This window comes from Lutjanus erythropterus, chromosome 20 (genome assembly GCF_056507025.1).
Source record: "Lutjanus erythropterus isolate fLutEry1 chromosome 20, fLutEry1.hap2, whole genome shotgun sequence".
Classification (NCBI taxonomy): Eukaryota; Metazoa; Chordata; class Actinopteri; order Lutjaniformes; family Lutjanidae; genus Lutjanus; species Lutjanus erythropterus.
The window spans coordinates 19,413,116-19,424,947 of NC_139336.1; the positions used below are offsets into that span (position 1 = coordinate 19,413,116).

Genomic DNA, 11,832 nt, shown 5'->3' on the forward strand with positions numbered 1-11,832 from the left:
TTTAAGAGGTTGTGTGGACATTTTCTTGAATGAAATAATGTTTTCTTTGTCTCTGGAAGGTTGTAACACTGGTTACACAACACCTGGGTATAATGGAGTGTCACCTGAATCATTTACAATATCTTCTTTGTAGGGCTATATTATCTCTGATGATGTGAGATGTATGACTGAGTAGTTCTCTGTGTGTCTGCACTGGTTCTGTAATACTATTTATTTATGTCAGCCTGTTGAGTTATATGGCAAACTGTCTCTATAATTATAAAGTGCAATTATTATATATGAACATGTGAGCGCTCTCCATGAAGTATGTTGTTGAAATAACTACATTTTGCAATGTATGACCCCTAATCCCTCACCCCTTTTTTGCCTCTTCTTAATAAGGATTGTCAAGTAAATGAAATTTTCTAAACCCAGCAAATAGTTTGTGTTATTACGTATCATTAGTTATTATCTGCCAGACGTGCAGCTGAGAAGACTTTTTTTTTTTTTTTATTAAATTCATGAATGATAAACTAGTTGTGGAAAGATGAGACATTTTTCTGGGTTTATTGCAAAGGGATTTAAAGCTTAACCACCAGGCAAGTCTCTTTTTTTTCTGGGCATAGATCACATTTTATTAAAATCTATCTTTTCACTGGAGGTTTATAATATGATGTAAGTCAATCCTTAGCTCAAATATATTGGACTGGTTCCTCTATAAATGATGCAAGTTGAAAGCACTAATTTTGTTATCACAGTGAATTATGCTGGTCTAGATGGATGGCCAATGCTTGAGGCAGAAGCCATTAGATTCTTAAAAATATATATGTAAATAAAAATGTACAGGCCTTCCCCTTCCCTTATATTACATTTGTGTATGAAAAATACATGCTTTCCTGAAGACAGATCCACAAGAATATTATTGTTCACATTATGTAGGAATGGGCTTGCCGTCACCCAGCTATTGAATTGCTAATTTCAGATGGTGGTGTGCCTGGCTGCACCTCTTATTTTGCCTCATTTGTCCTCTTAAATTGGATGCTATAGCAGTAATGTGGTTTAGGTCAGCATAGACATAAAATGCACATCCATTTTAAGTAGTCTATTACAAAACAAATAACCTAGATGGTGTGAATAATGGTATTAGATGCACTGTTGGGAATAAAGCCGCAATATTCAATTGATTACCTCGTTGCAGATAACAAATATTTCAGAGTTAAAGGTCAGTGGCTTTGTCATTGAGGCATTGTTGTAAATGATTTCCTGTCTTTTAGCCTATTGTGTCCCGGCTTCGCTTGGAGCTTTTCCATCCTATCTATCAGTGAGGACAGGCCAGGCCGCTCTGCTGATAAACCTACAGGATTACAGACATGCTCCCCTCACTCTCGCTAAGAGACGATTAGCTTGGGCTCTGCTCCTCTGGGAGAGGAACCAGAGCCACTCCAGCCTCTGGGACGCACTTCAGATAAGTAAGACTGGGCAAGAGGAAGAGGCTGGTTGATCTGGGGGATTAGGAGGCATGAAGAAGAAGAGAGGGGATTTTTACTGCAATTTACTGCTGATGTTTGAGAAAATTAATGTTGAAAATCGGCCTCAGAAATATTTTTGCTGAAAGAAAATCAAATTGTGGTCCACCAGAAGAGCTGTGGAAAATACACAAACTTTCTCTTGCAAAATAAACAACATAAATCATAACTGCTTTTTAATCATTTAAGATCTCTATTGGCAAAGACTAACTGTATCTACAGTGGATAGTCTATGATATTCATCACTAAACATCATTTCAAATGTCATGCAGTAGCTGAACCTAAGAGAAAACCTAGTAAATGTCGCCACCTAGAGTACAATTCATGAACTGTAAGTTTGTTTTTCATCAACTAAATTGCACTTATTTATTTGAGTTATACATATTAGTTATAACTTTATCTTGTGACAAGAATAAATTTAATCATCAATGATAATCTAGAAATAAATAGGCTATTTATAAGTATTTAAACAGGAAAATGTATCTAATTAATAACTTGAGAAATATTCTAATAACAATTATACAAAAAGAAGTCAGTTGAGATATAAATAGGGACAAAATAAGCCACAGAACAATAAATCAAATCTGTGTTTGTTATTTAAGATCTCAGCTGGCAAAGACTAGAACAGTATCTACATTTTTATTGAATGATTTTTATCACTGAACATTCAATTATATCATGCGTGCAATGGCTGCACAATAAATGTGATTAGAGGAGACAAAATATTATTGCCATCTAGAGTAACTGATGAATTGATTTTCATTTTATTATTACTTATAATTTTAAGATACACATTAAAATCTTGTGAGAAAAATAAATCTGATCACAGTAGATAATCCAGAAACAAACAGTCTGTAGGAATCCATGCAGAAAATATGGATCTAACTAAAAAGTTATTAATGACTGTGCACATGTTGCACCGTCTTCTGACATTATAATGTTCTTGTAAAAGATGTAAAGTCAGTTGAGATATAAATGTGAACAAAATGAGCCACAGAACAAAACGGACAAAACAAACACAAGTCGACCACACCTTCTTATTCAACACAGACACACACAGTTAAGCCCTCAGACAAAACAGTCACTTCTGGCTCTGTTAACTTTAGGTTTTTTCTTTCTTTCTTTCTTTTTTTAGATGAAATAGACTTACAAATATATGAATTCTGGTTTACCTACTAAATATTTTGTATTTATTGAGTAACACCAAGGCACTAAGTGGTTTCCAGCTATTAATACACAGCAGGATTGTATGCAATATGTTGTAAATTTAAAAATTATTACTGGGCCACTGCTTTAACAGTGGAGGGCTAACAATGGAGGTAACTCCAGGGCTCAGGAGGCAGAGAGCGTCTGAATGTGAAGCACTAACAGATGTGGTTTCTGGTAATAACAGTGTTTACAGTCTTGTATTCTTCTCTTGATGGAACAGGTGAAAGCCACCTGCTAATGCCATAAATATAACAGCAACCCACACAGTAACACAATAATCAAGAGTGCATCAAGAGTGAGAGCTGCAACAGTCCTGCAATTACTTGAAATTAAGAACAAGAAGGAAAACATAATATTCCGCTATGTTTGTTTAAATTTAAGGCATGATTTTAAGACCAAATATACAGTGTTAATAATTGTAAGGCATAATCAAAGCAATAAATAGCACACTGAATGAAAAAAAACAGTATTTTTAAAACACATAGGAAAGCTGGACTTGTCTGATTCTTGAGAGGTTTGACACACAGTTCGCTGTGTGACACTCCCACACATCCAGTCCAGTCCAGTCCAGTCCAGTCCAGTCCAGTCCAGGAACATCAAACGGTATAGTCCAGCTCTGCGTTCAGATTCGTGTACATCTCGTAGATTGCGTCCACAGTGGCTGTGTAATTAACCAGGAACTGACGCACATTTGCCAGACAGTCCTCTTCTTTCACTTCCTCTCCTTTGGACAGAGCCTTGAGGAAGCTTGACCTGTAGGGAGCTACACGAAGCATAGCCTGCAAAGGACAGAAAAAACAAAGATTAAAAAAAAAATCTTGCATGATCATTTGGTAGAAGAGGGTTTACTGAAAATACAAATATAAATACAGGCTACGGACACAAAATTAAAGGCTAACTATTGTATTTTTCAACCTGGACATTATTTTCCCATGTTTTTGTGTCTAAGTGACTAATGGGGGGAATAATTTATTAAATTGGTTCAGTATTGATGGAGAGTGCAGCTGCTGTGAGCATGTGAAACTGACTGCACTGTAATCCTGGTGGGCAGCTGTGGTCTGTCAAACAGGTCCACTAAAAGAGCTTGTTTATCCAACATTATGGAACAGAAAGCCACAGACCTTTTTGTAAAGAGTAAGATGTGTTTTGTTTAACTACCCTCGTAAAACCCATCAGTCTCCCTTTACAGAAATAGTAATTTTATCAACAAAAAATAAACAAGATTCAAACTCGACAGAAATAACATGAAACTCAGCAAAAAATATCCAGGCTTGACTTTCCACTGTTCCAACAGTCAACCTTTATATACTGCATTAGATGTGAAAATATTCATAGTCTTAACACTGTTTCATCCTGCTGCTCCCTTTAGCAACATTCCCAATATTTTCACATCTATCGCAATGAATTTAGGATTTATTTTGTCCTAAACACCAGAGTCGGTGATCGTTGGAACAGTGGAAAGTCCTGCCAAGATGTTTTTGAGTTTTCTTTAGTTTCTGTTGAATTTTGATTACGTTGACAAAATTAAAGTCTTACAAAAAAGGTCTGGTTAGTTGGGCAAGAGTAATAAAACAGTTGTTCCTGGTTAAAGAAAACATATCTTACTCATTATAAAGGTCCCTTTCTCTAAAAAATCCTTTCAACAATGTTGCCAGACCCTTAGAAAAACAACCTGAGCCTGTCTGCGACAACAACAAGCACTTTTAGTAGACGTACTTTGACTCTGGGATTAAGTCGTAGCTTAGGTTTGCTCAGGCCGGCTTCTGCAGTCTGCCTCAATGCTGAGCAATTTCAAAAACTGTTATCTTCAATAGCCACTAAGACACAAAAACATAAGAAAATACTGTCCAGGTTGAAAAATATCAGCTGTCCTTTAAGCTAAGATAAATAGACTCACATTAAATAAATGTAAAACAAGAAAAATACTAAAGAAATACAGTACAATACAATAATACAAGTACGGATACATGACTAACAAGTAAAATGTAATACAATACCAAAAACTGTGATGTTTCTTGTAGACAAACACCTTACTTCATGAAATCAGTTACAACTACACAAATTACAGCTTCAAATGGACTAATGTAACTAACTCCTTCTATTGTATCACAATAAATGATGAAGAATAACAGAAAAAGGGACATTTTCCTCACACTGAAAACCTTCTGAACAACCCAGCCGTGGTATCTCTTCAGCGCGTGCTCGTAGGCTTTGACGACATTAACCTGAATCAGGTTCGGGTTGTTCTCGTCCCTTTCTCCATCTGCCAAACTCTGCAGCAGGATCTGTATGAAACGGAGACCCCTGCAGGAGAGACCCAGTATCAGTTCAGTTTCAGCAGCTGAAAGTGACACGACCATAACATCGAGGGAGCGCTCACCTTTTCAGCCACATCAGAGCTAATGTTGCTCCAACTTTTGGCCACTGAGCCGCATGGGCTTCCCGCTCTGCCTCCACTATGTCCTGCAGGGTGACGTACTTGGCAGGATCCTTAAGATATACGGCTCTAATTTTCTGGAAAGAAAATGCACATTTGGGTTTGCATGTAGGAGCTGCACTGCTGAGCTCCGACACATTTTTAAATTTCAAACACTGGTATGAAAACACAGCTGTCTCCACTATCTGTATCTTACCGTTATATTCCCATTAATGTCTGACTTGATGACAGAAAATACTGCTGATCCCAAGCAGTCTGGAAAAGAAACAGACATTTGAGAGCAAAGCAATAAAATATGGATGACTTCTTCATCACACATGTCCCCGGTACAGGAGAGGAGGATGAACGCTGCTAACTGCTTTATTGCTACATTTACAGACACTGATGCCTCCTGTACTTTTTGTAAACACAATATTGAAGCAATCTCTCATCTATTTCTTGGTTGTGAAATACTCCGAGTCTCACTTTTAAAAATCTGTTAACCCTGGCTACTCTTTTGGAGTAAAAGAGATATTATTTGTTTCTATGATACTGCAGATGACCATGCTCTTGAATATTTGACTGACTTCATTATTCTATAAACAGCAAAAAAATACATTAAGAAAACAAATTTCAAGGCAACAGCCTTCACTAGAGTTTTGAATCAAACTCTTTAGTTTTGAAATAAACTAAACAAAGTTTTGCAGGTCTAAAATCTTTTGTTTACTTTTCTTCTTTAGTTAAACTTGAATCTGTGAGTTTTAGAATATCAAATTATTAACCATTGTTCAGTTTCACTTTAAGTTGTGTGTATATTATCATGTTGTTGTTAATTATGGCCGACTGCGACAAACAACAAACTCAAACATTCATATATATTGGCTGATGAAAACAGAATATAATATACAGACTATAGAATATATATATACACGCAAAGTTTTGCACGGACAACTCACTCTAACTTTTGCCTGGGAAAATGTAAACACATTCTTGTTTCATCTGATTTCATGGAGAATCAGACCCGGTGGCAGCCATTAAGAGCAGCGACACAGAAACAGCTGATCTTCTGACAGATGGCCTTGTTTACATATGTAGGTCATATAGAGGTGTCTGTATTAAACTGAGACAGTTTCATAACCAGGTAAAAACTTCTGGCAGTAGCTTTACACATCACGATTATTGTCAATACCGGTACATGCATTACATTCAGATATACACATACATACATGTATGTTTTGTCATTATGTTCTTTAAAGAAAAAAAAGTTTTCATAGAGGTGGAGGGATGTTAATCATAAATCGATCGATCGCTGTTAAGAATTTAACCAATGACAAAGGTATTAATCGCTAATTAATCGATAGTCTAACAATGTCAGTACTTGCACCTCATTTCACATTCTTTGTCTGCCAGAGCCATTTGTTAAATAAGGAAACTGAAACTTAAAATGAGGAAAAAAAAGAATAACAAAACGGAAACGAGACTTCCACGTTTTAAACTATTGGTTAAGGAAAATGTACAAAATATATGTCCAGGGCTGGAAGTAACTAACTACAAATATTTAAATTACTGTACTTTTTTTAAGGTACTTTTATGAGTACATTTTCTATTCTGTACTTTTACTTGTACTTAAGTATGCATTACACTATGTAATGTACTTAGTTACTTTTAAAATCAGAATTGAGCACTGAGTACAATTTGAATTAATATCCAAACTTTTCATCTGCATTTTTGTAGCCAAAAAAGGAATCTGATTGCGAAGACACCAATGAAGACCAATATTTAATCAGTGGTCTACAAATGTCAATAACTGCACCTCATTTAACACTGTTTTGGCAGAGCCATTTGTTGAATATGAAAACTCAAACTTTAAAAATGTTTAAAAAATTTGAAAAAATTGAAGCTGAAAATAAAAGAAAAAAACTGTAAGCTTGTGTCTAAAACATTTTTAATAATTAATTGTTACCTTTTTCATTGGTTACTTTGTAGTTTTACTTAAGTATTTTTCCAGCACCGGTACTTTAACTTGTAATTGAGTAATATTTTAGTAATGTAACAGTACTTGAGTACAGATTTTCAGTACTCTCCCCACCGCTGCCTATGTAAGACAAGGTATGCTGATACCGATATAGACCGATACCGTTCTGATAAGCCGATATCAGACTGATGTATTGTTCAGGGTGTATTGTTAACTTAAAAAAAAAGGGGGAGGGTGGATGAATACAAATGAGCCATTAGGTACCAACAGAGGGGGCAAAAACTGCAGTGAATGCACAGTTAAGTCACAATGAGCTCAATGTCTGCTCTGTTCAGTGAGTAAACAAAGAGTTTCTCTATAGGCTGTATGTGGCCGCAGCTGGTTCAGATCCGCACCGTGACCCCGCGGCGGCTCCACTTTCTGCCGCTACGCGTGAAATGACCGCGTCCTGCTCTCGCGCAAGTGACGAGTCATTAGAAGTAACATGTCACGAAAAACAAGTCAGCCAAGTCTGAGCATGAACCGTGACAGCCACACACACACACACACACACACACACAGAGTATCATACATACAGTTTCATCGAGTTCAGGTGGAGGCACACTCACCGAAAAATGCAGGCAGATGAGAGACAGCCTCCAGGAACAACTTTGTGTCCACGGACTTGTCAGGAGGCAGCTCTTTGAATTGGTTGTCCAGTAAAAGAGACATGGTCCCGCCGGGTTAGAAAGCAGCAGCAGCAGCAGCAGTATCGAGCAGCGGCGGCGGCGGCGGCAGCAGCTCTCAGTCGGCTGGAAAGAACCCGGAACTCTTTTCTTGTCAGATGGGTGGGGAAGCGCCGCCAGCCCCTATCACTTTCGTCCTTCCCCAACAGGTGGGGAATTAAACATGGGCGTGTTGAAAAACCGCTGTATGTTCACAAAACACTCATAAGAACACGACAATGCCCCAGCTGAGGTATGAAGTATACTTTATTAGACCTAAGGCAGGGATTGTTTTCAACCACAGAGGCAGTGGGAGGCTATAAGTTACAGGGAATTCAATATGAACCAACCAGGACTGGAAAGTAACTGAATACACGCATTTTTATTACTGAAACTGAGCGCACTTAAAAAAAAAAAAGTACTCACCAGTCTTTGAATCTGCGTTCATACTATTACTTTAGAAGATTTTTTTCAAGTGGTATTCTTTGGTTACTGAGTTTGTTGATATAATACTCTCCTGGCTCTGTGGAAGCCAATTTCCACGTGTAAAAGGAAATACAAATATCCCCATGGTGAGTAAATTTATTGAGATTAAAAAAAAGTCGTAATTATTAAATTAAAAAATGAAAATTATAAGAGAGTTGAAATGATTAGATAAAACGTCATAACTATGACACTAAAACATGAATATGAAATATAAACTCATAATTGTGTGATAAAAAGTTGAAATTATGAGCTGAAATGTCAATTGAGATTTTGAAAAAGTCAAATTGGGATAAAAAGACCAAAATTACTAGAATAATTTCAACATTTTATTCATAATTTACTTTTTAATCTCATTATGACTTTTTCCTCATAATTCAGACTTTTTAACTCACAACTGTCTTTATGTCTCATGGGGATATTTTTTTTTTCCTTAACTGGTGGAATAGGTCTGACAGATATGCGATAATCATGACTTTTTAACTCATAATTACAATTTTTTTTTAATTATTATTATTATCATGACCTACCATCAAAATACTCATTTTCCTTTTACTGGTGGAAATGGACTTCCATAAATAGGGCCATAATTCTGACATTTAAACTCATAATTTTTATGATTTTTCTTACAGTTTTGACCTTTTATCTCAGAATTTCGACTTACCATTTCTTTCTTTTACTGGCAGAAATAGGCTTCCATACCAATCATATATTTGCTGTAAAATAAAGATTTAAAGAACCACCATGCAACTTTTGAAAAAAGTAATAACACATTCTTCCTTTCTTATAAGTCGAATTTATATGCACTAAGTGCATCATTGCTCAATTCATTACACTCAGGCTTTTTTTCCCCCCCAGAACAGCTTCACTTGGTCTGGTATGACCACTAGCTTATGATAGCTAGCTAATAGCAGCCAACTTTAGACAGATGTCGCAGAACAACAAAGTTACTGTTCTGTATTTCAGCTACTGTTACACACTTTTTAGCATTTACCATTAAACTGCAGTGGCTGCTGTTAGTTACAAAAGTTACACGAATTTGCATTAAGGGGGTGGGATCAGTGAAAAAAGGAAAATGAAAGTAAATGGTTAATCACAAGTCAGTCTGCATAATTAGTTCTGATCATTTTTAAGACTTTTGAAATCAACAGAAGGTTAAATGGTGTCGTAATCTCTATTTTTATATGTTTTGAACTTCTTTTCACTTCTCGCTTCGTAGGCAGCTGTCCGACAAAATTTTTTCAGACATTAGTGCCTTTAGAAATAATCACTAAATTGGAGAGAGATTGCTCAGGGGAGAAATTGTATATTCATATTGAAATGATTACACCTGCATCAGCTCTTTCATGCTGACCAGGTGTAACAATGTAACTATAATTTGTAACCACATTCAAAAGAGTTACTTTGTTACATCTAGTCAGCATGAAAAGTACAAATGCTGGCAAGATGTAACAAAGTAACTATTTTCAAAAGCAATACTTTGTACTTTTCATTGAATACATTCCAGCACACAACAATATTACTTCGACTTGAGTAATATAGAGTCGCCTTTACTCCACATGTGCAGGTATTCTAGTTTTCTTTCCACCCCTGGTTGAAACTTATCTGGCTTACAACAATAAGTGACACATTAGACCCAAGTTCTACAACAGGTACTCTAAACTCTGAGGGCACATTGACTTTTATCAGTGATTGTAAACCACAGCTGTACATATTTGACCACAGGCAGCATCGAACACACTGGAGTTACAGCACCACACCAAATAAACAGAGATCACTAAGTTGCCTATAACTTACTGCCAGCTGAGACGTCCCAAACCTCAGAACAAAAGTTAGTCTGTGAGGAGCATCATGTTAAACAAAAGCTTATGAAAATAAACATTGATATTTTCTTAGAGGTATGACATACAGTTTATAAATAGAATAGCATTTGGGTTATTTTGATAAAGAATTACATGGATACATACATCTTATATATTTGCATAATGCTATTAAAATTGATTCAAAATGGATTTCACACGGGCCGTCGAGGCCATCACTCTCTCATACACACACACATACACGCACACACGACACATCAGAAGTATGGCTGTAACATTATAACTCCAAAAACTACTGATACTTTACTTATAGACACATCTTTGACCAGAGCGGAGGGACTGAACAGTGGAATCACCTGCTGGATGGAATGAAAGGTTTGCACACTCTTGGTACTGCTGGCCTTAACATGGTGCTCAAAGCACTGAAGCTATTTCTGTAAATCACAGTTTGCTCGCTAAACAAACATTTCGACTCTAAGCAAGTGGCATCACAATGATTCAAGATTAAAATACTGCTGTTGCATCTTAAAAACATTTAAAATGGCTAAAAGGGAAATAAACTGATGTCACTAGTGTAGATTGAGGTTCAGTTGTTCTGTTCCTTGATGCCAGGCGCCGACTGCAACAAACACCTGAAGTTAAAGTTTTCCTTAGAGGTGGAATCAGTAGGATTTTTCTGAGCTGTTCATACATGCACAAGAAAGATAGCTGATTGTTTTGTCTCATTCCCATGATGTCCAGTATAGACATTTTGGATTGGTAAAGCGTCCTGAGCACAGCAAAAATAATGAGAGAATAAGGAAATAAAGGCAAAGACCCGGATCATAAGTGATCATTTAAAGGTATTATGCTTCTGAATCCATATGTTGTTGTTTGTTTAGTTTTTTAGGGAAATGTTGCAGATTATACCTTCAAGCTATAAATATAAACTAGACTGTGAATCTTAGTTGAGGCTTCCTTAAGATAAAATAAGTTCCACCTTCCAGTCTCTCCTCAAGGTTTCAATAAAATGATTACTTGAGTATTTAAGGTAGCTCTTCGTCTTTGTTTTATTCTTAAGCAATCCCTGAAAGTTGGTTCAACTGTTACCCACAAGACCTTAGCAACCAAAGTGAGGAAAAAACACAAAGTACTGCTACTTAAGATGGTTTATGGGGATAAATGACTAATGTATGGAGTAAATTCTGTCAAAAAATAATTTCTTTCATGTATCATTAGGTTATGGTCTAAACCAGAAGGCTAGTGGTGTCATTAAGCACACTTTATGTTAGCTAGCTAGGTTATGACATTAGTTAGTGACCATCACAATCTAGTTTAGAGCCTTAGAAGAAGATGTCATTTTTATTATGAACGTCTTTTGTACAGAGATTTCTTCCACTGTCAGCCATATATGGTAACATTTATTCTAACCTTCACAGTTACTTCAAGTAAGCTGTAAGTGAACTTTAACTTATCTTAACCAGTTTTGTGAGCTCTTTTTTGTCAGAACAGTTGTCGTAATTGTTGGACCTTGTGGATGGAGGTTATAACAGGATTCACAATCGCCAGTGCAAGCAAACAAATGGTCTTAATGGAAACTGTAGAATTTACAGTAAAATCTCAGTCATACTTAAAGAGAAAACTTGAAGTGTTTTGTGTAACCTGCTCCAGGTGTTTTTGCAGATTTTGTCCTCTTTTGCAGCTAACCCAGGCCCAACACCTGACGTCAAGAACCACAACT

The 11,832-nt window shown here is 36.4% G+C and overlaps 1 protein-coding gene across 1 annotated transcript; it reads right to left on the reverse strand.

The window, feature by feature from the left end:
* Positions 1-2,250: 2,250 nt before the first annotated feature.
* Positions 2,251-8,291, reverse strand: LOC146308388 (glycolipid transfer protein-like). The gene is made up of 5 exons (XM_084745841.1): positions 7,714-8,291; positions 5,348-5,406; positions 5,095-5,228; positions 4,868-5,018; positions 2,251-3,493 (listed from the first exon to the last, which is right to left on the reverse strand). The coding sequence occupies exons 1-5, from the start codon at positions 7,814-7,816 to the stop codon at positions 3,311-3,313; spliced, it is 630 nt and encodes a 209-aa protein (XP_084601967.1). The 5' UTR covers positions 7,817-8,291; the 3' UTR covers positions 2,251-3,310.
* Between the last annotated feature and the right edge of the window lie 3,541 nt (positions 8,292-11,832).